Source organism: Oncorhynchus mykiss, chromosome 32, assembly GCF_013265735.2.
Source record: "Oncorhynchus mykiss isolate Arlee chromosome 32, USDA_OmykA_1.1, whole genome shotgun sequence".
In the NCBI taxonomy this organism is placed as follows: Eukaryota; Metazoa; Chordata; class Actinopteri; order Salmoniformes; family Salmonidae; genus Oncorhynchus; species Oncorhynchus mykiss.
Genome location: NC_050572.1, coordinates 40,737,332 through 40,764,071, shown reverse-complemented (window position 1 = coordinate 40,764,071; position 26,740 = coordinate 40,737,332). Strand labels below are relative to the sequence as shown.

Sequence of the window (26,740 nt, the reverse complement as noted above, 5' to 3'; positions counted from 1 at the left end):
GACTACAAAGTCACTCAGAAAAACAAATAAGGGCTGTAGAGGTTGTAAAAAATAGTCCTTAAAAATGAATAGTTCGTGAACTGCACATCATGACTACCCATATTTAATGACCGTTCTCCTAGCAGCAGGATATTATGGTGGCAGCACTTTAACTGAGACAGGTAAAAAATATAAAAAGTATCTCTACAGTCTACTATTCTCAACATTCCAGTGTCAATATTGTATTTGTTCATTTTATTGGTCATAAATTACTTATTGCCTTTTATTGTTGGCATAATAAAAGTGGATAAATTCAATATATTTTTAATGAGTTATCCACATTTTTAAATAAGGGCTTTTCTTTTGAAGGTTTAACATGACAATTCAAACGTGACGTCATCGTTTGTGCTGCTGGCAGAATACTCGTAATAATTACTAGTCAGGGTCTGTGGGCGAAACAGAAACTGTCAGTAGAAGAGAGGATGCGTGTTGGTAAGTTTATACTAGTCTGTAAAATACACTATGCTTTGCATGTTTGATAACTGTACATTCACACTTATCTCGTAAACACAAATCGCACGTTAAATTTCGGGTGTCCGTTTGAAGTCGCTTGCTTGTTGTCTGTTGTTCGTCAGTCACAATTTCTGCCATAGATAACTTTAGCTGCAGCTGTAGCTAGCATTTTGGCTGCTAAATTCTATGTGGCTTTTGAAAGTACGAATTTTAACTATGGATTTACTGCCATTTTCAACATTGATACAGTAAAACAAAACAAAAAAGTGTAGGTGGACTAATGTAGAGGCCAGTGGTTACCGCTGGGAAAGCTGATGTCGTGCATATTAGTGTCGTGTTCTTGTGAAACCTGATATTTTGGGAGTGAAGTTAGTGGACTGGGTTAGTTTCTATACCGCAAATGTCTGGTGACGTCATCAATCAGATGGTTAGGTTCAAAGGGCTGTTGTTGTTTTGAGAGCTGGGTCTTAAGTAACTAGATGACAGTGACTTTAATAAAAACTGAAAGGAATTTAAAAAGGCCTTCATGGAAATTGAACAGAGCCCGGTTTCCCAAAAGCATCCTAAGGCTTCATTCATCGTTAGAAACTTAGTAGGAGCATCATTAGATCCTCGAGCCGTTTCCCATTACTGAAATTGCTCCTGAAAACGCTTGATATTTAAATGGTATTTTAACCTGGGAAAATCTGGGCTTGTTTTCATCATGGGGGGTGGGGGACGAAATCTGTAAAGAAATGTAGACCTTCTTTGTGGCATGTTGAGAAGGCTCTGTGTGATACTGATCGCACGACACGTTTGTGCGTGTAAATATGGTTGTCCTTGTTCGATAGAGCCATTAGACGTCTTTCAGCGGATTCATTGCTAAATATTATTGATAAACTGATGACATTTTTCTGATACCCAATATTTTCCTTGACCAAAAAAACGAGACTGATACATTTTTTTGTGCCTTTTTTAAGAATTCTAGTACAGTTAAATATTTCACACGGACGCACTACAGTCCCTGGTTTGAATCCAGGCTGTATCACATCCGGCCATAGGGCGGCGCACAATTGGCCCAGCGTCATCCGGGTTTGGCCATGGTAGGCTGTCATTGTAAATAAGAATGTGTTCTTTAACTGACTTGCCTAGTTAAATAAAGGTTACACACACACCACACTGACCAAAAGGTTTGTTGGCATTTACGTATGTCCCCATTACCAGTAAAACATAATCAAGACTTATTTATTTCACTTACTTGATGTGTTGTTTCGTTGTTCAGTCGTTTCATTATCAACCAGGATTTCATCATACATGTCAAGCAGTGAAGTTTCAGCTTTGTTTGTCTGTGGCCTCTCTTCCTCTGTGTCCACTGTCACTGTGTCCGTTTCCATCATGTCCAGCTGTGTATGTAACATTTCACCTAAAACCCTCTTACTTGTCTGCATTGAGGTAGCGGTCCTTGTAAATAGCGTCGAGCATGGTGGCGACACAGTATACGTCACTTTATACACCGAATAACTGGGGCCAAGATGTTTACCAGTTTCTGTGACCGTGACAACAAATACAAAGGAGCCCATTTCTTTGCATAGCAGGCGAAGGATATGAAGATGCTTCATATGAAAACTGAGATGACTGTATTAAAAGATAAACACAGGTTACATAGACCATATATAAATGAACTCAGCAAAAAAAGAAACGTCCCTTTTTCAGGACCCTGTCTTTCAAAGATCATTCGTAAACATCCAAATAACTAAACCAATCTTCATTGTGAAAGGGTTTAAACACTGTTTCCCATGCTTGTTCAAAAAAACATAAACAATTAATGAACATGCACCTGTGGACTGGTCGTTAAGACACTAACAGCTTCCAGATGGTAGGCAATTATGGTCACAGTTATGACATCTTAGGACACTAAAGAGGCCTTTCTACTGATTCTGAAAAAAACCAAAAGAAAGATGCCCAGGGTCCCTGCTCATCTGTGTGAACGTGCCTTAGGCATGCTGCAAGGAGGCATGAGGACTGCAGATGTGGCCAGGGCAATAAATTGCAATGTCCGTACTGTGAGACCCATAAGACAGCGCTACAGGGAGACAGGACGGACAGCTGATCGTTCTTGCAGTGGCAGACCACGTGTAACAACACCTGCACAGGATCGGTACATCCGAACATCACACCTGGGGGACAGGTACAGGATGGTAACAACTGCTTGAGTTACACCAGGAACGCACAATCCCTCCATCAGTGCGGAGACTATCCACAATAGGCTGAGAGAGGCTTGACTGAGGGCTTGTAGGCCTGTTGTCTGGTGAGGACTTGCCTTACATCACCGGCAACAACGTCGCCTATGGGCGCAAACCCACCGTCGCTGAACCAGACAGGACTGGCAAAAAGTGCTCTTCACTGACGAGTCACGGTTTTGTCTCACCAGGGGTGATGGTCGGATTTGCGTTTATCATCAAAGGCATGAGCGTTACACAGAGGCCTGTACTATGGAGCGGGATCGATTTGGAGGTGGAGGGTCCGTCATGGTCTGGGTCGGTGTGTCACAGCATCATCGGACTGAGCTTGTTGTCATTGCAGGCAATCTCAATGCTGTGCATTACAGGAAGACATCCTCCTCCCTCATGTGGTACCCTTCCTGCAGGCTTGACAATGCCACCAGCCATACTGCTTGTTCTGTGTGTGATTTCTTACAAGGAAAGAATGTCAGTGTTCTGCTATGGCCAGTGAAGAGCCTAGATCTCAATCCCATTGAGCACGTGTGGGACCTGTTGGATCGGAGGGTGAGGACTAGGGCCATTCCCCCCAGAAATGTCTGGGAACTTGCAGGTTCCTTGGTGGAAGAGTGGGGTAACATCTCACAGCAAAAATGGGCAAATCTGGTGCAGTCCATGAGGAGGAGATGCACTGCAGTACTTAATGCAGCTGGTGGCCACACCAGATACTGACTGTTACTTTTGATTTTGACCCCCCCCCCCCCCCTACCCCTTTGTTCAGGGACACATTATTCAATTTCTGTTAGTTACATGTCTGTGGAACTTGTTCAGTTTACGTCTGTTGTTGAATCTTGTTATGTTCGTACAGATATTTACACAAGTTTGTTGAAAATAAACACAGTTGAGTGTGAGGGGATGTTTTAGTTTTTTGCTGAGTTTACATAAAACTAATCAGTTGGAGTCGGAAGTTTACATACACTTAGGTTGGAGTCATTAACTCGTTTTTCAACCACTCAACAAATTTCTTGTTAACAAACTATAGTTTTGGCAAGTCGGTTAGCGCATCTACTTTGTGCAGGACACAAGTCATTTTTCCATCAATTGTTTACGTACAGATTATTTCACTTATTCACTGTATCACAATTCCAGTGGGTCAGAAGTTTACATACAGTAAGATGACTGTGCCTTTAAACGGCTTGGAAAATTCCAGAAAATTATGTCATGGCTTTAGAAGCTTCTGATATGCTAATTGACATCATTTGAGTCACCTGTGGATGTATTTCAAGGCCTACCTTCAAACTCAGTGCCTCTTTGCTTGACATCATGTGAAAATCAGCCAAGACCTCAGAATAAAAATTGTAGACCTCCACGAGTCTAGTTCATCCTTGGGAGCAATTTCCAAACACCTGAAGGTACCACGTTCATCTGTACAAACAGTAGTACGCAAGTATAAACACCATGGGACAACGCAGCCGCCATACCGCTCAGGAAGGTGACGCGTTCTGTCTCCTGGAGATGAACGTACTTTGGTGCGAATAGTGCAAATCAATCCCAGAACAACAGCAAGGACCCTGTGAAGATGCTGGAGGAAACGGGGACAAAAGTATCTATAGCCACAGTAAAACAAGTCCTATATCGACATAACCTGAAAGGCCACTCAACAAGGAAGAAGCCTCTGCTCCAAAACCGCCATTAAAAAAGCCAGACTTTGGTTTGCAACTGCACACTGGGACAAAGATGGTACTTTTTTGAGAAATGTCCTCTGGTCTGATGAAACAAAAATATAACTGTTTGTCCATTATCACCGCTGTTATGTTTGGAGGAAAAAGAGGGAGGCTTGCCGAATAACAACATCCCAACCGTGAAGCACGGGGGTGGCAGCATCATGTTGTGGAACGTGCTTTGCTGCAGGAAGGACTGGTGCCCTTTACAAAATAGATAGAATCATGAGGGAGGAAAATGATGTGGGTATATTGAAGAAACATCTCAAGACATCAGTCAGGAAGTTAAAGCTTGGTCGCAAATGGGTCTCCCAAATGGACAATGACCCCAAGCATACTTCCAAAGTTGTTGCAAAATGGCTTAAGGACCACAATGTCGAGGTATTGGATTGGCCATCACAAAGCCTCACCTCAATATTATAGAAAATGTGTGGGCAGAACTGAAAAAGTGTGTGCGAGCAAGGAGGCCTACAAACCTGACTCAGTTACACCAGCTCTGTCAGGTGGAATGGGCCAAAATTCACCCAACTTATTGTGGGAAGCTTGTGGAAGGCTACCTGAAACATTTGACACAAGTTAAACAATTTAAAGGCAATGCTACCAAATACTAATTGAGTGTATGTAAACTTTTGACCCACTGGGAATGTGATGAAAGAAATAAAAGCTTAAATAAATCATTCTCTTTCCTATTATTTTGACATTTCATATTCTTAAAATAAATTGGTGATCCTAACTGACCTAAGACAGAGAATTTTTACAAGGAATAAATGTCAGGAATTGTGAAACTGAGTTTGAAACTGAGTTTAAATATTTGGCTAAGGTTTATGTAAACTTCTGACTTCAACTGTATGTAAATGTCATATATATATTTTTTTTTATACATTTGGCAACATTTCTAAAAACCTGTTTTTGCTTTGTCATTATAGGTTATTGTGTTTAGATTGGTTATGAGGGGGGAAAAATAATTTAATCCATTATAGAATAAGGCTGTAATGTAACTGTGGGAAACGTCAAGGGGTCTAAATTCTTTCAAATGCACTGTATTGCCATGTTAGTTATCTAACTAGCTAATTGTTTCAATGCATCTTTTAAGTGTGAAATTACAAGACATTTATTTAGCTAAGGGTTTGTCCCTGATAACCTCCTTGTTGTAATGTTAGCTAGCTAGGTTTGTTAGTCCCACTGGGCTAGCTGGCTAACGTTAGCTACTGAGTCCTTTTTGTCCAAAATGGAAAAGTTAGACACAAAAAAAAGAAAAGTAAAGCTTTTTTACACTAGCAAAAAACACTGTTTCCTCTCAGCATTGCTAGCTATCTATCAAACATGTAAGCTTCTAGCTGGGATATAAAAAATGATGTACTGTTACTCCAAAACCGTTTGACCAACAGAGAAGCAACATTTACGCCTCCCTCTAAACCCCACCTACATGGAATTAATGTGCCAAAACTTTACAAATGCAAAAAAGGGCAGTGAAAGCGAAGAGCAGAGTAACTTATTTTAACCATAGATAAGTGGTGTAAAAACTACCTAATTGTCATACTTGAGTAAAAGTAAATAATAGAAAATTACTCAAGTAAAATTGAGTCACCCAGTAAAATACTACTGGAGTAAAAGTCAGTGTTTGGTTTTAAATATACTTAAGTATTAAAAGTCAAAGTATAAATCATTTAAAATTCTTTATATTAAGGAAACCAGACGGCATCATTTTATTTTTTTCCTTAGGAATATAGTAAAGTTGTCAAATATAAATAATCCCCCAAACTATTTAAGTAGTACTTTCAAGTATTTTTTTTTTTACTTAAGTACTTTACACCACTGCCAAAGAGGGAACCGTTTCATCACAATTGCGTTATGATTGAAAATGTTTCACTGGAAAGAATTTCTTTGCATTTATTTACAATTAATTTGTTCTTGCCTTTAAAAATAATTTCATTGCAATATTTATTTTGCACTCAACTTTGGGGTTAATATTTTGCTTTCAGTATAATTTTTTATTTGCCATAATAAAAATGTTCTCTAATTCAAAAGGGTTGCTTAATATAAAAAGGCACAAAAGTAATTGCATAAGAACTGTGCTGAAACAAAAGTAGGGTATCAAAGAATTTGCACAGCTGTCAGTCAAGCTAAGGACATAATCGAGAATTTATCAGTCATATCTATGCAACCAAGGTTGGTTTGATCTGTTGATTCATGATTCTTAGTACTCTTGTCTTGACTAGGCTTATACCTTTAGGATTTATGACAAGATTGTGTTCATTTTGATAAATGCTGTCAACAGGCTATGTAATCTCATTCATTTGCAAAGTTAGATAAAGTCTGTTTGTAGGAAGATTCGGGATAGTTGCATGTTTTAATCTTTGACCTTTGGCACACACAACCAAACCCATCATTAAAAGATAAGTATTTTTTTACAACCACATCTCTTTTTTTTTTTGTAAATAGGGTCCAGACTAGAGGTCGACCGATTTTATGATTTTTCAACGCCGATATCGATTTATTGGAGGACCAAAAAAGCAGATACCGATTTTAATCTTATTTATTATTTATTTTTTGGTAATAATGACAATTACAACAATACTGAATTAACACTTATTTTAACTTAATATAATACATCAATAAAATCAATCTGGCCTCAAATAAATAATGAAACATGTTCAATTTGGTTTAAATAATGCAAAAACAAAGTGTGGGTGAAGAAAGTAAAAGTGCAATATGTGCCATGTAAGAAAGCTAACGTTTAAGTTCCTTGCTCAGAACATGAGAAGATATGAAAGCTGGTGGTTCCTTTTAACATGAGTCTTCAATATTCCCAGGTAGGAAGTTTTAGGTTGTAGTAATTTATAGGACTATTTCTCTCTCTACGATTTGTATTTCATATACCGTTTGACTATTGGATGTTCTTATAGGCACTTTAGTATTGCCAGTGTAACATTATAGCTTCCGTCTCTCTCCTCGCTCCTACCTGGGCTCGAACCAGGAACACATCGGCAACAGCCACCCTCGAAGCAGCATTACCCATGCAGAGCAAGGTGAACAACTACTCCAAGTCTCAGAGCGAGTAACGTTTGAAACACTATTAGCGCGCACCCCGCTAACTAGCTAGCCATTTCACATCGGTTACACCAGCCTAATCTCAGGAGTTGATAGGCTTGAAGTCATGAACAGCGCAATGCTTGAAGCACAGCGAAAAGCTGCTGGAAAAACGCACAAAAGTGCTGTTTGAATGAATGCTTACGAGCCTGCTGGTGCCTACCATCGCTCAGTCAGACTGCTCTATCAAATCATAGACTTAATTATAACATAATAACACACAGAATTATGAGCCTTAGTTTCCGGATTCGACCATATTAATGACCTATCATCTCAAATTTTTTTCATTGAAATAGGGAACCGTTACGTATTTTTTTCTAACGGGTGGCATCCTTAAGTCTAAATATTCCTGTTACATTGCACAACCTTCAATGTAATGTCATAATTACGTAAAATTCTGGCAAATTAGTTCGCAACGAGCCAGGCGGCCTAAACTGTTGCATATACCCTGACTCTGCGTGCAATGAACGCAAGAGAAGTGACACAATTTCACCTGGTTAATATTGCCTGCTAACCTGGATTTCTTTTAGCTAAATATGCAAGTTTAAAAATATATACTTCTGTGTATTGATTTTAAGAATGGCATTGATGTTTATGGTTAGGTACACGTTGGAGCAACGACAATTATTTTTCGCTAAAGTGCACCGCATCGATTATATGCAACGCAGGACATGCTAGATAAACTAGTAATATCATCAACCATGTGTAGTTAACTAGTGATTATGATTGATTGTTTTTTATAAGAAGTTTAATGCTAGCTAGCAACTTACCTTGGCTCCTTACTGCATTTGCGTAACAGGCAGGCTCCTCGTGAGGCAGCTGGTTATAGAGCGTTGGACTAGTTAACTGTAAGGTTGCAAGATTGAATCCCTGAGCTGACAAGGTAAAAATATGTTGTTCTGCCCCTGAACAAGGCAGTTAACCCACCGTTCCTAGGCCGTCATTGAAAATAAGAATGTGTTCTTAACTGACTTGCCTAGTTAAATAAAGGTGTAAAAAAAAACAGCCAAATCGGCGTCCAAAAATACCGATTTCCGGTTGTTATGAAAACGTGAAATCAGCCCTAATTAATCGGCCATTCCAATTAATCAGTCGATCTCTAGTCCAGACACTTGTTTTGCAATTTCACTTGTTTTTGAGAAACTTAGCCCAACCCCAAGTGAAATTGCAAAACAACATTAACCCTCATTCTGCACGATGAGGATGGTTGAGGTAAGTTTCTCAAATTGCAAAACAAGTGTTTCGACCCTATAACAATACATTTACATTTAATTTATTTTTGGTTGTGAAAAAGCAAAGTTCTGCTTTAACGACGGGTTTGGTTGTGTGTGCCAAAGGTCAAAGATTAAAGCATGCAACTATCCAAAGACTCTTCCTACAAACAGACTTTTTCTAACTGCAAAATAATGAGATTACAAAGCCTGTTGCCAGCATTTATCAAAATGAACACAATCTTGTCATAAATCCTAAAGGTATAGGCCTAGTCAAGAAGACTAAGAATCATGAATCAACAGATCTAACCAACCTTGGACTGATACATTCTCTTATGTCCTTAGCTTGATTGACAGCTGTGCAAATTCTTTGATACCCTACTTTTATTTCAGCACAGTTCTTATGGAATTACATTTGTGCCTTTTTTTTATATCAAGCAACCCTTTTGAATTAGAGAACAACATTTTTATTATGGCAAATAAAAATGATGATATTGAAAGCCAAACATTAACTCATGTTTTGAGTGCAAAATAAATAATATTGCAAGGAAATCATTTTTAATGGCAAGAACAAATTAATTGTAAATAAATGCAAATCATTTTTTTCCAGTGAAACATTTTAAATCATAACACGATTGCAATGAAACTGTTCCCTCTTTGGCAGTGGTGTAAAGTACTTAAGTAAAAAAAATACTTGAAAGTACTACTTAAATAGTTTTGGGGGGGTATCTGTACTTTACTATTTATATTTTTGACAGCTTTTACTTTACTGTATTCCTAAAATGTATGTAATTTTTACTCCATACATTTTTCCTGACACCCAAAATTACTAATTACATTTTGAATGCTTAGCAGGACAAGAAAATGGTCTAAAGTACATCCCTGGTCATCCCTACAGCCTCTGATCTGGTGGAGTCACTAAACACATGCTTCGTTTGTAAATGATGTCGGAGTGTGCCCCTGGCTATCCCTAAATAAAAGGTGGGAAAAAATAAATTGATGCCGTCTGGTTTGCTTAATATAATATTTTTTAAATGCTTTTTACTTTGAATACTTAAGTAATTTTACTTGTAGTATTTTACTAGGTGATTTACTTTTACTTGATTCATTTTATATTTGTTTACATGATTCCATATGTGTTATTTCATAGTTTTGATGTCTTCACTATTATTCTACAATGTAGAAAATGGTTAAAAATAAAGAAAAACCCTGGAATGAGTAGGTGTGTCCAAACTTTTGACTGGTACTGTGTATGTTTTTGGGGGGGTTGTATAAAAGCAAAATTCTCCTTTTCAATCTCCTTCATTTAATCTGTCAAAGCTATTATAAAATAAATAAGAAATAAAATATTTGGTTTATATGTATCTTCTCTCTAGTTTTCAGGTATGGCCTGGAGAGCTGTGTTCACAGCCTTGGAGGCAGTGTGTGAGGAAAACATCACAGCTCTGTCTGGGCCTACCGACTTGCTGTGCGGTAACGCTTCCGGACGCTTGTTGACCTGCATGAGAAAGATTCAGGACCATGGCCGTGCACTCGAACCTGTGGTTGCTGGTTTTACTGCAGTCTACCACCACTATGACTTTGACGCAGATACCCCTGGGAATGGGTATCGCACACTGGTAAAGGTAAGCTATAATAACATAACTTTTCTTCTGACATTCTGAGCAGTGAGGTTAGTAGTCTAGAAGAAGTATCACGCAGTGTGATTGTCAAGAGACTGAGACAATCACACAGTCAAAAGACTGCGCAAGCTAGCAACAGAGGGACGATCTTGGATTATTAATATAATGCAAAACTAGAAATATATTCATTTTATTCGCAATACCAGCTGACAACAAAGCATCCCATCTCATCTCTCAGGTGCTGCAGTCTTGCCTTTTGCACATCATCCACAAGGGCCGCTACATTGCCTCTAACTGCCACAGGGCCTTCTTTAGGGCCAACCACAATGCCTCAGAGATGGAAGCCTACTCCAGTGCCCTGTGTCAGCTGCGGGCCCTCCTCTACCTTGCTCAGCGTCTGATCCACGACAACAGTCATGGGCAACTGTACTCCCTGCAGAATGGAGAGCTAAGCAGGAGGTTTGTGAGGGAGTACACCTCCATGCACAAGGCCTGCTTCTATGGCCGCTGCCTGGGCTTTCAGGTCAGTCATCACCACTTGTTGACTTTGTGGGAGGAGTGGCACATTGATTTCAATATAATGTTGATAAGATATCATTTAGCAATTGGTCATTGTGAATGCTAAGCTTTTCATGACTTGGGAATATACTGAGGGTGGATATACTGTAGCCTCGGCGAGAACCAGGCTTCCCTAACAACGTTTTTGGAGGTATGGCTACGTGAGACCAATGATACTGAAATCCAAATTTTCCCTCCGTCTCCCCAGTTCTCGCCTACCCTTCGTCCATTCCTGCAGACAGTTGTCATAAGCATGGTCTCATTCGGAGAGAGCTACGGAAAACAACAGTCTGGGTTAGGTCAGTCTCTGTAAATGTCTGAATTCTTTGGGCTGTAAGAGCGTGTAAAAATGATATATATTAATTTAATGGAGTACAGGCTCAACTGAATAAACAACACAGACTGAATGCAATGACATTTTATTAAGTAGTTTGAGGAATGGTCTCGTCTCTGAGGGAAGGTCCTCGGAGCCAGATGATGTGATGGTAATGTAGTCCTATGCACGACTGCTGGCATCAAACCCCTTTTTCTATAATACAGTAAGTAAGAGAACGTGGCTACGTTTGTCACATAAATGCAACCCAAGATTTACGCCTATTGGCTGTGAGAGAGAGGAAGGTGATAATTGCAAAAGTGAGCCCAGCCCATAGGTTAAACAGCAAGCGTGAGGCATATGCATTATTGTGCCGTGCTTATAAGCTACAGGGTAAATGGGTGAATGACCTTCCACACATGGGAAATAGGAAAAGAGAGAAGAAACCAGATGCTAATCTGATGATGATATGTTTGTATTCATTCCCACTATGCCCATAGAATAGGAAACAAAAGTGAATTTATGTTATGGAGGAAGTTAAACATTCAGACCAGCCTTCCTGATTTGAACTTTCATAATAGTACTTGCCGCAATAAACCTGAGTGACTATCTACCTCTTAGGGCCTCTTGTAAGATTTGTGGTTATCCTTTGACATTTTAAATGTTAATTGCATAGTATGCACTGCCCTACAGACTTTGCATACACTCTCCATTTCCCTAAGGCATGGCAGCTTTCTCCTTCCTTACCTCTGCGAAGTATGTCATTGATCCAGAGCTGAGGGGAGCAGAGTTTGAGCGGATCACCCAGAATCTGGACATGAAGTTCTGGAAGTCTTTCTGGAACCTCACAGAATCAGAGCTTCTATCGGTGAGGGCAGAAGGGAGTCGACTAGTAATATGATATTGTATGCAAATAAAGATGTCTTGAATCTCGCAGTCTCTCTTAGGTCTCTGTTTCCCTTACTCACTCTTTTCTTGCTCTTCCAAACCTTCTGTTGGTTTGATTGCTTTTAAGACCCTTTCTCCCACAGGGCTTGGCCAGTGTAGCCTCTAACCTAGTGCAGCTGAACCTCACCCTGACCATACCTCCTGAACCACTGCGCCTCCCCCTGGCCTCAGACCCCCGTCTCTTTGCCCCTGTGTCCCCTCCGGTGGCCCACTGGGGCCCTGGACCTGTTAACGTGCGGCTCATCTCCTATGAACTTCGAGAAGGGCAGGTGAGCTCTCAGCTGTAACCTTGGTGGTTACTATGTGATGTTTTTATCAAAGTTCTGCACAGTTTAATCATGTCAGTGTAAAAAGGGTTACGTTATGATGCAAACATCTAGTTCTCTCTCTTCCTTCAGGACAGTGACGAGCTGCTGGCTTTCTCTCGTACAGAAGCTACCCCCATCTCTGTGTCTTTGGTACCGTTTGGTGCTCAGAAGCACCCTCCCTCCCCCTGGTTGCTGATCCACTTCCATGGAGGAGGCTTCGTGGCCCAGACCTCGAAATCCCATGAGGTATGGTAGGCCAGGCATTGTGATGTGATGCCTGCAATTACTTAAGCTAATCAGTCACCTTAGTCTCTCAGTAATCAAGTTAAGTGGGGCTCAGCACTTACCATGAAGTCTACTTTCCTCTCTTTTAACAGTTATGTTTAATTTTCCTGTCAATTCTCCATTTTCTCATCACTCCATTTGTCCTCCATCCTCCTTTTACTTCCCAGAACTATCTGAAGAGCTGGTCCAAGGATCTAAATGTCCCCATTCTGTCTGTGGACTACTCCCTTGCCCCTGAGGCCCCATTTCCCAGAGCCCTGGAGGAGTGCTTCTATGCCTACTGTTGGGCCCTCAAGAACTGCCATCTTCTGGGTCTGTGTTGTTACTAATGTGTTAGAGTTTAGAACCAAAGAAATTATTGCAGAATTATAACAACCTCCTGTATCAGACCAGCTGGTACTGATTGCTCTGTCCCTCTGCCCCAGGCTCCACGGCTGAGCGTGTGTGTCTGGCTGGGGACAGTGCTGGGGGGAACCTCTGCATCACAGTGTCTATGAGGGCCATAGCCTGCGGTGTGCGTGTCCCAGATGGTATAATGGCTGCCTATCCAGCTACCCTGCTCACCATTGACGCCTCGCCCTCCCGTCTGCTCACCCTCATTGACCCACTACTGCCATTAGGAGTGCTCTCCAAGTGCCTCAATGCCTACGCAGGTAAGGAAGGATGTGAAATGAATGAGGGTATTAGTCAAAGCTTATGGAAATTAGTTAGAGGGGCAAAGAGTGTCTCAGCATTAATAGTGATGCTTTTGTGTGTAGGTATTAAATAACTGTATTGTTTTGCCTCCCCCCCCCCCCCCCCCCCCCCCCCCAATTACCTCATCTTCCTCTTTTCCTTTCTCTCCAGGTGAAGACTCTCAGGCAGTACAGCCCACAGAGTGGACCAGCACATTGAGTGCTCTAGGTAGAGACACAGCCTTGCTGATCAGTGACCTCACACACGGGGCATCCAATTGGATCCAGTCATTCCTTCCTGCAGAGGTCCTAGGGTCACTGTCATCGTCACACCAGCAGTCCCTCGACAACGAGGCCCACTACAGATCAACGTCACCCAGTTCCTCCTCATCCAACTCCTCCTCAGGTCCTAGGGATTACCCAGAAGGTTTTGAGCCCCTGCGCTCTGAGCGCCTCGCTGTGATCCAGACGCCTAGCTGCCCCATCGTCAAGAACCCGTTTGTGTCACCACTTCTATCCCCTGATGACCTACTGAGAGGACTACCGCCTGTACACTTGGTGGTGAGAGGGGGGGGATGTGAAGGGGTGGTTGTGGTGGAGTCAATGCATTTGGAAAAATTGGTGTGGAGGATGGAACAGCCAAGAAAGTAAAAGAGTAGCAGACCTGCCAACATGTACACATTTTGTGTACCATGCACGCAATTTGAGGTCAAAGTACGCTGGTATGAAAAACTAGCCTAAAATATGCAGAAATAGGCTTCTAGTTGGAACATTGTGGTTTCAACCGTCTGAAGTTGGAGCTGAGCCAATCAGAGGACTTGGGCGATGAGAGAGAATCTTTAGCTCTTCGCTCCAGCCTAGTCGTAGTACTGTTTTCCTCCCTCGTGGATAGCTGCCATCCAGCTCGTCATCCTTTGATGACACTGATGTGTGAGGAAAAAGGATAAGAAAATGGAGAACAAACTGTTTGTCAAATACATTTTCCAAAATGTTATGTGTTAGTTAAGCACACAACCACTTATTTCGTAGTTAGCTCCTTGACGAATGTAGTTGGCTACTGCGTTTAGTGAACTAGATTTAAGCCAGAACACTTTCTTGCCCACACATGCTTAGATCTCCAATGGTAGTAGGCGCGAGCACATTGACGGGCAAGGAAACGTGCGGTGTTGCAGTAGTTCAGTGCGCATAACTGCGTGAATGTAAACAGACATGGCAGAGAGAGCTGTTCCGCTAATACCCTCCTTCACAGAAACTGTTATAGATTAGTAGGCCTATGGTAGTTAATCAGTTATTGATCCTACTTCTTGATATGTCAACAAACAGTAGACTGCTAATGATAATAATAGTCAGTTCACCAATGACAAGGCACGTTGAATGAATGCTAGCCTAGTAGTTCCTATAGGCCTAGTTCACTTGTTTCATATTCCAAATAGCCTACAGTAAGATAGACTACTACATTGGATCCAGTAATTTAATTATTCAGCATTTTCTCCCCAAACAAAATTTGAAAAGTCAGTTTACATTTTCACGAGACTATTCACATCAAGACTAGAGGTCGACCGATTATGATTTTTCAACGCCGATACGGATTATTAGAGGACCAAAAAAAGCCTATACCGATTAATCGGCCGATTTAAAAAAAAAAAAAAAAAAAATAAATAAATAAATAATAATAATAATAAATAAAAATAAAATTATATATATAATTGAGAAAAAAAAAATATTTCTAATAATGACAATTACAACAATACTGAATTAACACTTACTTTAACTTAATATAATACATCAATAAAATCAATTTAGCCTCAAGTAGATAATGAAACATGTTCAATTTGGTTTAAATAATGCAAAAACAAAGTGTTGGAGAAGAACGTAAAAGTGCAATATGTGCTATGTAAGAAAGCTAACGTTTCAATTCCTTGCTCAGAACATGAGAGAATGTTAAAATTAACCACCAGCTTTCATATGAGTCTTCAATATTCCCAGGTAAGAAGTTTTAGTTATTATAGGACTATTTCCCTCTATACCATTTGTATACCATATGGATGTTCTTATAGGCACTTTAGTATTGCCAGTGTAACAGTATAGCTTCCGTCCCTCTCCTCGCTCCTCCCTGGGCTCAAACCAGCAACACAACGACAACAGCCACCACATCGAAGCAGCGTTACCCATGCAAAGCAAGGGAAACAACCACCCCAAGGCTCAGAGCGAGTGAAGTTGGAAACGCTATTAGCGCGCAGTAACTAGCCAGCCATTTCACTTCGGTCACACCAGCCTCATCTCGGGAGTTGATAGGCTTGAAGTCATAAACAGCGCAATGCTTGACGCACAACGAAGAGCTGCTGGCAAAACGCACGAAAGTGCTGTTTGAATGAATGTTTACGCGCTTGCTTCTGCCTACCACTGCTCAGTCAGATACTTAGATACTTGTATGCTTGTATGCTCAGTCAGATTATATGCAACACAGAACACGCTAGATAATATCTAGTAATATCATCAACCATGTGTAGTTAAACTAGTGATTATGATTGATTGTTTTTTATAAGATAAGTTTAATGCTAGCTAGCAACTTACCTTGGCTTACTGCATTTGCGTAACAGGCAGTCTCCTTGTGGAGTGCAACGAGAGAGAGAGGCAGGTCGTTATTGCGTTGGACTAGTTAACTGTAAGGTTGCAAGATTGGATCCCCCGAGCTGACAAGGTGAAAATCTGTCTTTCTGCCCCTGAACAAGGCAGTTAACCCACCGTTCCTAGGCCGTCATTGAAACTTAACTGACTTAACCTAGTTAACTGACTTGCCTAGTTAAATAAAGATTAAATAAAGGTGTAAAAAAAAATACATTAAAAAATAATAATAATAATACATTTAAAAATTGGCAAATCGACACCCAAAAATACCGATTTCCGATTGTTATGAAAACTTGAAATCGTCTCTAATCAATGCACCTATGTATTAGAATAATCATTACCCCCTAAATGATTAGTGTCATTGAGACCATCTACATTTTTATTTAGGATCAAACACAAGACTTCAGTGTTGGCTTTACTTGGCTACATTGTTTGATATCATTTAAGACTCTAGGTTTCAGGAAATGGCAGTTACAGGTTGAAAAAAAAAAATGCAAAATGCCACCACCTTATCAGAAAATCCGAGGAAGCCCTGGGCAATGTTCCCTCTAAGCTGCGCACAATAAACTTTCCCCGTTAGTTTGCACTATCAACGTTTCCCTCTACTGTGGGAATTATGATCAAATCAGCATAATATTAGTCCCGTTCAATGTAACATACCAAAACAAATATAACTAAACAAGATTTACCAGTAGTCTGATTTTGTTTTAGGCAGAGCGCATCGGAGGAGGACTCCATTGCAATGACAGGCATGAGTGGTCAAGAGTAGATGTGTGTGCGCACATTTGTTCATATTCTTTGCTAGTTAGTGAGTTATCAGCCCAATTATAGCAAATGTCTGGTCAACAATTGAGCAGTGATTGCTTCCTACAAGAGCACAAAACGTGTAGGCCTACATTAGGGGCAGTGTTGTATTTTGAGACATGTTTGATTAAGCTAAGAAGCCAATAGGCAGAGGGTAGCATACATTTCTGACTGATTCTCTAATAATAATGGTATGGGGATGAAAATAATAATCATTTTGTATCAAACAACATAATACAACTGCATTGTCAGTCACCTCCTTGTCTGAAGGACAAGTGGCTAAAGGGGTTATATCAAGCCCTGCATAATGTTTTTAGAAGTCTACATTGAACTGTGGTGTTGGCTGCTTCTGTAGGCAGTATCATAGTATAGCTATTTTATTAGCTATTTCCATGTTAAATGTTATGGGATGTTTTTTAATGGTAAGCCATTAAAACTATAACTTAAAGCTGGTGTTCACAGTAAACAGTGTGCGCACTTAACGTGTGCTGGAAGTTGCACAGATTTTTCACAACGTTCAAGTTTGCACTCGGCAGACCTGAAATTTACTCAGTGATGAAAACAGTTAGGGAACATTGGCCCTGGGGTGTGTTTATTTTGCCGCTCTGTTGCAAAACATTTCTTAAACGGAACAAAATGGGGAGGGACTTACTTGAATTTGTCCAATAGAAACTCTAATTTTTATTGTTTGGACTAATGATTACATCCCCGATTGTACGTTTTTAAATGTATTTTTAGTTAGCTACTGAAGAGCATCCAATTACCATGTACCCATAAGTCTATAGCCTACCATTACTACTGAGGCAGTCTTCTGCCAACAGCATTATTATGCCAAAAAATTAGCATTTGTCCATGATTTGAGCAGTGTGGGTGTCGCACGCGTGCTGTCGTGGGGGCCGGTTCTGCTTCCGCACTGAAGTAGTACTAGTAAAAATCTGCAGTGGGTCTATTTTGACCTTGTTCACTGGTCTCTCTAATACGCCACGATTGTTGGTCTTTCCATTTTAAGGGCCAATCGGGAGTTCAAACAATAACAAAGCGAACACCCCGCCACTTGTTTTGGTAAAAATAGCTGAGGGATGGGGCTTGTGAAATATACGTATAACCACTGAACTATAGATGCAAAGACTGACCATCTTGAGATCAAAATGATAGTTACAACTATGTTTTGAAGCTATACAGAGTTTGTTTATAAGCATTGGCATAAAACAAGCTTGTATTATTGGTTCAGAGGGGTATACTACAAAAAACACATATCGAAGTTTATTTTTCTTAATTAACCAAAAAAATCAATAGTTATTTGTGGTTGTTTATCCAAGTAAACTGGCTAACTCATTGGTCCTGATTTGTAGCATACCCCTCTGATGTGGTATGATAGTTGAACTAAGCAGTTATAGGTTATATTCTTTAAGAATTAATGGCTATAAAGTACCACAGTATGAGTCATAATACCCATAAAACCTAGCGATAAAATAGTAAAATGGTCCCAATCATTTTTCACATTTTAGAAACATTTCAAATAAAGGCTGTGTTTCATGTAGGCTTACTCTGGCGTGATGTTTTGATAACCCCCCCCCCCAAATGAAATGCTAATTAGCTGCTAATGTGACTATCATAAAGAACTACTATTTAAAAATATAAGTCGGTTAGGAACAAATTCTTATTGACAATGACAGCCTAACCCGGACAACGCTTGGCCAATTGTGATACAGCTTGGAATCGAACCAGGGTCTGTAGTGACGCCTCTAGCACTGAGATGCAGTGCCTTAAACGGCTGCGCCACTCGGGAGCCCCAGCTGCTGATCTGGACGACACTGCCAAATTGAGGCAGAGGTAAGAATGTCTGGAATAACTATGTTAGCTAAATGTAGTACAATAAGTTGGCTACATTTCTTTAAATGGAATATTCTGTGAACTGTCTTGTGCAAATTTTAAATTGACACAATACCTGTTAGCAAAGGTGTCAGCTAGAGATGATGTGCAGGAGCTTGCAGGGATTTGTAGTTTTGCATGAGGTCTACTTTGATGCTAATTAGCACTTTTGAATCTAAGAGTAAATAGAGGCAATTATATAAAAGTCACCTTGTCCGAGAGAGATTTACATGGTTATCAAAACGTTACACCAGGGTAAGTCTACATGAAACACAGACGTTATTTTCAGTGATTCTAAAATCCCCAACAGGAAAAATGAATGGTGGAAAAATGATTGGAACCATTTCCCTGTTTGACCGCTAGATTTTATGAGTATTATGACACTTCCACGGCACTTCCATACACCCCTTTCTGTGTTTGCAAACATTGCTGCAGGAGGACAATGCACGCCATATTGGTTACATAACACGGGGGAGTTCTCATTAACCGCCAACAAAACAAGCCTCCGTTTACATGTTGCTTATGAGTGCTTTTCACTCTACATTTGGATTTTAAGGATGTATGAATGTCCTGCTTAATATACTAGTTGTCATCTTTGCAAATCAACTCACTGCATTATACTTAAACACTTTTGGCTAGAGCTCTTATGTTAATGAGCGTTGGCATTCTATCTATCAACTGCTGCATCCAAAATAAGTATTTAGCAAAGATCACAACCAAATATAATCTTAGCGACTGTTCAAGCAATGATCAAAACAACATTGTAAGCGTACCCCAAAAAGTGTTTTTGTTTAGAAGTAACAGAAATGCAACTACAGTGCCTTGCGAAAGTATTCGGCCCCCTTGAACTTTGCGACCTTTTGCCACATTTCAGGCTTCAAACATAAAGATATAAAACTGTATTTTTTTTGTGAAGAATCAACAACAAGTGGGACACAATCATGAAGTGGAACGACATTTATTGGATATTTCAAACTTTTTTAACAAATCAAAAACTGAAAAATTGGCCGTGCAAAATTATTCAGCCCCTTTACTTTCAGTGCAGCAAACTCTCTCCAGAAGTTCAGTGAGGATCTCTGAATGATCCAATGTTGACCTAAATGACTAATGATGATAAATACAATCCACCTGTGTGTAATCAAGTCTCCGTATAAATGCACCTGCACTGTGATAGTCTCAGAGGTCCGTCAAAAGCGCAGAGAGCATCATGAAGAACAAGGAACACACCAGGCAGGTCCGAGATACTGTTGTGAAGAAGTTTAAAGCCGGATTTGGATACAAAAAGATTTCCCAAGCTTTAAACATCCCAAGGAGCACTGTGCAAGCGATAATATTGAAATGGAAGGAGTATCAGACCACTGCAAATCTACCAAGACCTGGCCGTCCCTCTAAACTTTCAGCTCATACAAGGAGAAGACTGATCAGAGATGCAACCAAGAGGCCCATGATCACTCTGGATGAACTGCAGAGATCTACAGCTGAGGTGGGAGACTCTGTCCATAGGACAACAATCAGTCGTATATTGCACAAATTTGGCCTTTATGGAAGAGTGGCAAGAAGAAAGCCATTTCTTAAAGATATCCATAAAAAGTGTTGTTTAAAGTTTGCCACAAGCCACCTGGGAGACACACCAAACATGTGGAAGAAGGTGCTCTGGTCAGATGAAACCAAAATTGAACTTTTTGGCAACAATGCAAAACGTTATGTTTGGCGTAAAAGCAACACAGCTCATCACCCTGAACACACCATCCCCACTGTCAAACATGGTGGTGGCAGCATCATGGTTTGGGCCTGCTTTTCTTCAGCAGGGACAGGGAAGATGGTAAAAATTGATGGGAAGATGGATGGAGCCAAATACAGGACCATTCTGGAAGAGAACCTGATGGAGTCTGCAAAAGACCTGAGACTGGGACGGAGATTTGTCTTCCAACAAGACAATGATCCAAAACATAAAGCAAAATCTACAATGGAATGGTTCAAAAATAAACATATCCAGGTGTTAGAATGGCCAAGTCAAAGTCCAGACCTGAATCCAATCGAGAATCTGTGGAAAGAACTGAAAACTGCTGTTCACAAATGCTCTCCATCCAACCTCACTGAGCTCGAGCTGTTTTGCAAGGAGGAATGGGAAAAAATTTCAGTCTCTCAATGTGCAAAACTGATAGAGACATACCCCAAGCGACTTACAGCTGTAATCGCAGCAAAAGGTGGCGCTACAAAGTATTAACTTAAGGGGGCTGAATAATTTTGCACGCCCAATTTTTCCGTTTTTGATTTGTTGAAAAAGTTTGAAACATCCAATAAATGTCGTTCCACTTCATGATTGTGTCCCACTTGTTGTTGATTCTTCACAAAAAAAATACAGTTTTATATCTTTGTGTTTGAAGCCTGAAATGTCGCAAAGTTCAAGGGGGCCGAATACTTTCGCAAGGCACTGTATGTTGAATGGGCACAGATGACGATGGTGGTCAATCTGCCTCCTAAAATGGCTTGTGCATTCCTTGCCTGACGTCAGTGTGTTGTGTACTGAAAAGGGGCCTACATATTAATTAAACAGTCCAAAAATGGAGGAAGAATCTCCAGATTGGCCCTGTAATTCTTACTCCCCTGTCTGTCCCCACAGGCCTCTGCACTGGATGCCTTGTTGGATGACTCTGTGATGTTCGCCAAGAAACTGCGGGATATGGGCCAACCAGTGACCCTGAGAGTGGTGGAGGACCTCCCACATGGCTTCCTCAGCCTATTGGGGCTTGCTAAGGAGACACAGGTGGCCTCAGACATCTGCGTAGCGCGAATCAGAGAGGTCTTCCAGCAGCAAACCCTGCCTCCCTGTACTAACAAGCAACCAAAGTTGGAAAGGACCAATCATGGCCCATCAAATTGAGTGGCTGACCAGCTGCCTAATAAAATGGAGGGGAAAGTGTAGTTGTTAGAGTTTGTAGGGAACTGAGGAGTCATGCATGTACAATTTATAAAATGGTGAAGAGGGGGGGAAATAAACTACGGATGGAAGAAAAAGGGAGGACAGGCCCCTTGAGGGGCTTTCCAGATTATTTTACTCAATGGTAGTCTGGGGGGAAAGGCAGTCGACTGACAGCACAATACGATCATCCAAAGCACACTGGGGGAAAAGTATGAAATGTAGTGTCCTTTTTAACATTGCAGAAACATAACACAGGGTATTTGAAAAAAACCAATGACCAGCGTTGAAAGAAATGCCTTTCCTGGTTGCTATTCTGTCCTTATGCTTTAACCAACCCCTTTGTGATTGATTTGGCTAAAGCAGAAACAAAATGGCAACCGGCTGCTTAGAAATAAAAGTAATAATCTCTGAATAGACAGATTTGTGTAATCAGAAGTAGTGCCTTTAACTCCAAAACTGTACTGTACAAACAAATCCCTTTATTTTACCTTGCCTGTATCATCGGGTTGAACAACTAATAGGACTTAATGCATGCATACAGTGCCTTCAAAGTATTTAGACCCCTTGACTTTTTCAACATTTTATTAGGTTTCCCTCATCAATCTACAGACAATGCTCCATAAAGACAAAGAAAAACAGGTTTTTAGAAATATTACCTAATTTATTTATTTTTAAATGATCTAATTTACATAAGTATTCAGATCTTTTACTGAGTACTTTGTTGAAGCACATTTGGCAGCGATTACAGCCTTGAGTCTTTTGGGGAATTACACTATAAGCTTGGCACATCTGTATTTGGGGAATTTATCCCATTTGTTCTCTGTAGATCCTCTCAAGCTCTGTCAGGTTGGATGGGGAGCATTGCTGCACAGCTATTTTCAGGTCTCTCCAGAGATGTTCAATAGGGTTCAAGTCCGAGCTCTGGCTGGGCCACTCAATGATATTCAGAGACTTGTCCCAAAGCCACTTGTTCGTTGTCTTGGCTGTGTGCTTAGGGTCGTTGTCCTGTTGGAAGGTGAACCTTCGCCCCCAGTCTGAGGTCCTGAGTGCTCTGGAGCAGGTTTTCATCAAGGATCTCTCTGTAATTTGCTCCGTTCATCTTTGCCTCGATCGTAACTAGTCGCCCAGTCCCTGCCACTGGAAAACATCCCCACAGCATGAAGCTGCCACCACCATGCTTCACCGTAGGGATGGTGCCAGGTTTCCTCCAGAACGTGATGCTTGGCATTCAGGCCAAATAGTTCAATCTTGGTTTCATCAGACCGGAGAATCTTGTTTCTCATCATCTGAGAGTCTTTAGGTGCCTTTTGGCAAACTCCAAGCAGGCTGTAATGTGCCTTTTACTAAGGAGTGGCTTCTGTTTGGCCACTGTACCATAAAGGCCTGATTTGGTGGAGTGCTGCAGAGATGGTTGTCCTTCTGGAAGGTTCTCCCATCTCCACAGAGGGACTCTAGAGCTCTCTGTGACCATCGGATTCTTGGTCACCTCCCTGATAAGGCCCTTCTCCCCAGATTGCTCAGTTTTGCTGGGCGGCCAGCTCTAGGAAGAGTCTTGGTGGTTCCAAACTTCTTCCATTTAAGAATGATGGAGGCTACTGTGTTCTTGGGGACCTTCAATGCTGCAGAAATGTTTTGGTACCCTTCCCCAGATCTGTGCCTGGACACAATCATGTCTCGGAGCTCTACGTACCATGGCTCATGGCTTGGTTTTTGCTCTGACATGCACTGCCATCTGTGTGACCTTATGTATACAGGTGTGTGCCTTTCCAAATCATGTCGTTTCAATTGTATTTACCCCAAGTGGACTCCAAGTTGTAGAAACATCTTGATGTGTTCTGACTTCTAAATATGAAATATTCTTATTCATGTCACTGAGGGAGAGGTGAATGTAGAGTGTTTACATTCTGTCAGAATATATTGTTAGACATCAGGGATCCTATGGAAGGACAAGGTCCACAGTCTGGTACAAGTCAACAGGACAGCTGTGAGGTGGGGAGGAGTGAGGAATTTGGGCAGAGGTCAGATGAAGTGAGGAAGAACAGATATCACAAAAAGTATGTCTTGCAAGGGCCTCCTGAGTGGCGCAGTGGTCTAAGGTAGGATCTCTAGCTGTGGCACTACAGATCTGTGGCACTACAGATCCTAGTTCGAGTCCAGGCTCTGTCGCAGCCGGCTGAGACTAGGAGACCCATGAAGCGGTTCACAATTGTCCCAGTGCCGTCCGGGTTTGGGGAGGTTTTTGCCGGCAGGGATGTTCCTGTCCCATCACGCACTAGCGACTCCTGTGGCGGGCCGGGCGCAATGAACGCTGACACAATCGCCAGGTGTTTCCTCTGACACATTGGTGCGGCTGGCTTCTGGGTTAAGCGGGCATTGTGTCAAGAAGCAGTGCAGGTTGGCTGGGTTGTGTTTCGGGGGACGCACGGCTCTCGACCTTCGCCTCTCCCGAGTCCATACAGGAGTTGCAGCGATGGGACAGGACTGTAACTATGTTAATGAGATTTATATGTTTAAATGAATTAGAATATTCCACCCTGAAACCATATGATTGTATGAAATTGATTAGAATCATGAGATTATTCTAATGATGTGAGGTTTTAGTCTGTAGAATTATATATCCGTGAGTGTAGTTTTTGTCTATTATATGTCTATTATAGTATCTTAAAAACAGACTGTCTGAGCAAGATTTGGTGCAGACCTTGGCTGGGGGCCACAGAGTACTTCCCAGGGTCTCCCTATCTTGAGGGAGGATGGGGAGTGATTCTCACGGACTCCCCTAATCATTGTCGGCTGGGTAGCAGGACAGTGGGTGCGTAGGATACCTAATGTTTGTGTGTGAAAGTATGTGCGTAAGAAGCCAGTATAAAATGAATGGTTTTGTACAACAGACCAGCGCTCTCATGAATAAACCTTTTTGACTCTTTTAGCTGGGCCTCTGTCTCTTTAATTTCAACCCGTACCTTACAAATTCTGGGTTGCAGACTGAGTTTGATAATTGAATTGGGTTATGAACCTTGAGAACATAATTCTCGTAACAAACTACCAATTGGATACCACAAAATTGGGGAGGAAAGGGGGGGAAATAAAGCAACAGGTGTGTTGGCTGTTCATAGATGTAAGGAGGAGACACCAACATAGAAGAAAGGGTTAAATACTTGTGCTTGTGTGAATATGTCTTGGTCTTATGCAGCTGTGTGACCCAGTGGGTGAATAAACTTGGTTTGAGCTTTACTAATCGTCCGTGAGTTTGTATTCTTTATTTAGAACCTAACAATTGGCGCTGCGAACTTCAGAGTCCGAATCAGTGAAACAGGAGCCTGCTCCAGAAATAAGGTAGTTCCTACACCTGTTACCAGTCATTATTTAGTACTTAACAATCTCAAGAATGATCAATGGAAACAGGATGCACCTGAGCTCAATTTCAAGTCTCGTAGCAAAGGGTCTGAATACTTATGTAAATAAGGTATTTCTGTTACGTATAAATTTGAAAAATTTCTAAAAACCTGTTTTCGCTTTGTCATGTGTAGATTGCTGAGGAACTTGTTTTATTTAATCCATTCTAGAATAAGGCTGTAATGTAACAAAATGTGTAAAAGGTCAATGGGTCTAAATACTTCCGAAGTCACTGTAGGTACTGTGTGTGTGTGTGTGTGTGTGTGTGGTGAAGCTTGTTTATGTATTTACAAGATAGAGCTACAGTATTGTATTGACAAGGTGATGTTGACCAGCAGCGGATGAGTGTGGAAATGACTTGGTTGAACATGGACATGTTTTTGTTTGGGTTACTGTTTTAAAAAAATATGTTGTATTTAAGGCTAGATGTCAAATGTACTTACTACTTACAGAACACAAAAATGATGATCTATTACCTTTCATGAATGACAAACTTTGGAACACCAGTCATCTTTTGTGGCTTGGGGATGCCTAATACAGACAGAAGCATGTCTGTTCTATGAAATATATTCTCAAATAAATGTATTCTCAAATATTTTATTTTCTCTGTTACTCTGTGTGCACTGAACTGACATGCATGAGTATTGATGACACTCCGATGTTCAGATTAAGGGAATGAAGTAGTCTATAATGCGCACCACACAGTGCTCAAATCCGACAGCGGTGTGTAGCCTATTGTAGCTGCTGGGGAAATGTATTCAAAGCCTATCACTCTGGATGTAACTTTTCAGTGCTACTATTTTTGTAATGTTATTAATGAAACAAAATCAAACAACCCCATAGTAGAATAGTTGACCGATTTACCTAGTCAGCTTGTGTGTTCATTCTCGAGGCTCATTGAAATTGCTAGAGCCATAGGAGGGACAGATGTATTCTGACAAGCAGTCAATGCACAACAATGTTTAATGCAATCGCAGGAACTTTTGAAAGCCGTTTTGGCCTTTGTTAAAAGAAAGAGGGGATCCCAGTTTTACATTACTACCACGTTCATAGTGTCCAATGGGGTAAATGCAGATAGCCACTACGCTTCATCAGTTGGTCTACAGGTGATAATTCTTATTGCCGATAGCACATCTGATAATATAGACTGTGCATAGGCTGGTACAATGTTAAAATATATTTTCTACCTTTTTTACCAAAATGTTATTAGACCCATTTCTGGAGGTTTTATAAAATGCAGACAGATAATTGGTTCGTTCAACATGGGTTTTTTTGTCTGTAAAATTAACTATGTGAGAAATGGCAGTGAAAACACCTTTTTATGCGCAATTTTTAAAAATATAAAAACCATCAAGTAAAGTAAACTTGAATCACGGGATGATATGGTATGTGGTGCTCCCACTGCGACTAGGGAAACCATACAGTTTATTAGGCTACAGATTAAATAAATTATGAACTTCAGAGTGGTGAAAATGCACAGTGATCTTGATGCTCCTTTCCATTAAATATCGAGGGTCTTATTCTGGTGACATGATGATCAGTGCTTGACTGCCGTTTAACAAATACAAATATTCTTGCTCTTATCCATAATAATCTCATCATGTAGACTAGCCTACCTGCACAGTATCTGCCAGCTGTTGGCTAGTGCACACGTGCCAAGACCAGAGTAGGCACTGTCGTGTCTTTATCATTAACTGAAG

General features: G+C 40.8%; 1 protein-coding gene across 3 annotated transcripts; it reads left to right on the top strand.

Annotated features, from left to right (window-relative positions):
* The first annotated feature begins 341 nt into the window (after positions 1-341).
* lipea (lipase, hormone-sensitive a) lies at positions 342-22,267 on the top strand. 3 transcript variants are annotated; one of them, XM_036970603.1, is made up of 11 exons: positions 342-471; positions 10,089-10,337; positions 10,573-10,857; positions 11,101-11,191; positions 11,928-12,073; positions 12,237-12,422; positions 12,552-12,707; positions 12,914-13,058; positions 13,172-13,399; positions 13,593-13,981; positions 21,348-22,267. In XM_036970603.1, the coding sequence occupies exons 2-11, from the start codon at positions 10,098-10,100 to the stop codon at positions 21,606-21,608; spliced, it is 2,127 nt and encodes a 708-aa protein (XP_036826498.1). In that variant the 5' UTR covers positions 342-471; positions 10,089-10,097; the 3' UTR covers positions 21,609-22,267.
* The last annotated feature ends 4,473 nt before the right edge of the window (positions 22,268-26,740 follow it).

What these genes read in the sequence shown, in the direction of transcription:
- lipea (XM_036970603.1), top strand. Translation starts at nt 10,098, where the DNA reads ATGGCCTGGAGAGCTGTGTTCACAGCCTTGGAGGCAGTGTGTGAGGAA. An exon ending in GGTATCGCACACTGGTAAAG is followed by an intron (nt 10,338 to 10,572) that starts GTAAGCTATAAT and finishes CTCATCTCTCAG; the next exon opens with GTGCTGCAGTCTTGCCTTTT. An exon ending in GTGCCTCAATGCCTACGCAG is followed by an intron (nt 13,400 to 13,592) that starts GTAAGGAAGGAT and finishes CTTTCTCTCCAG; the next exon opens with GTGAAGACTCTCAGGCAGTA.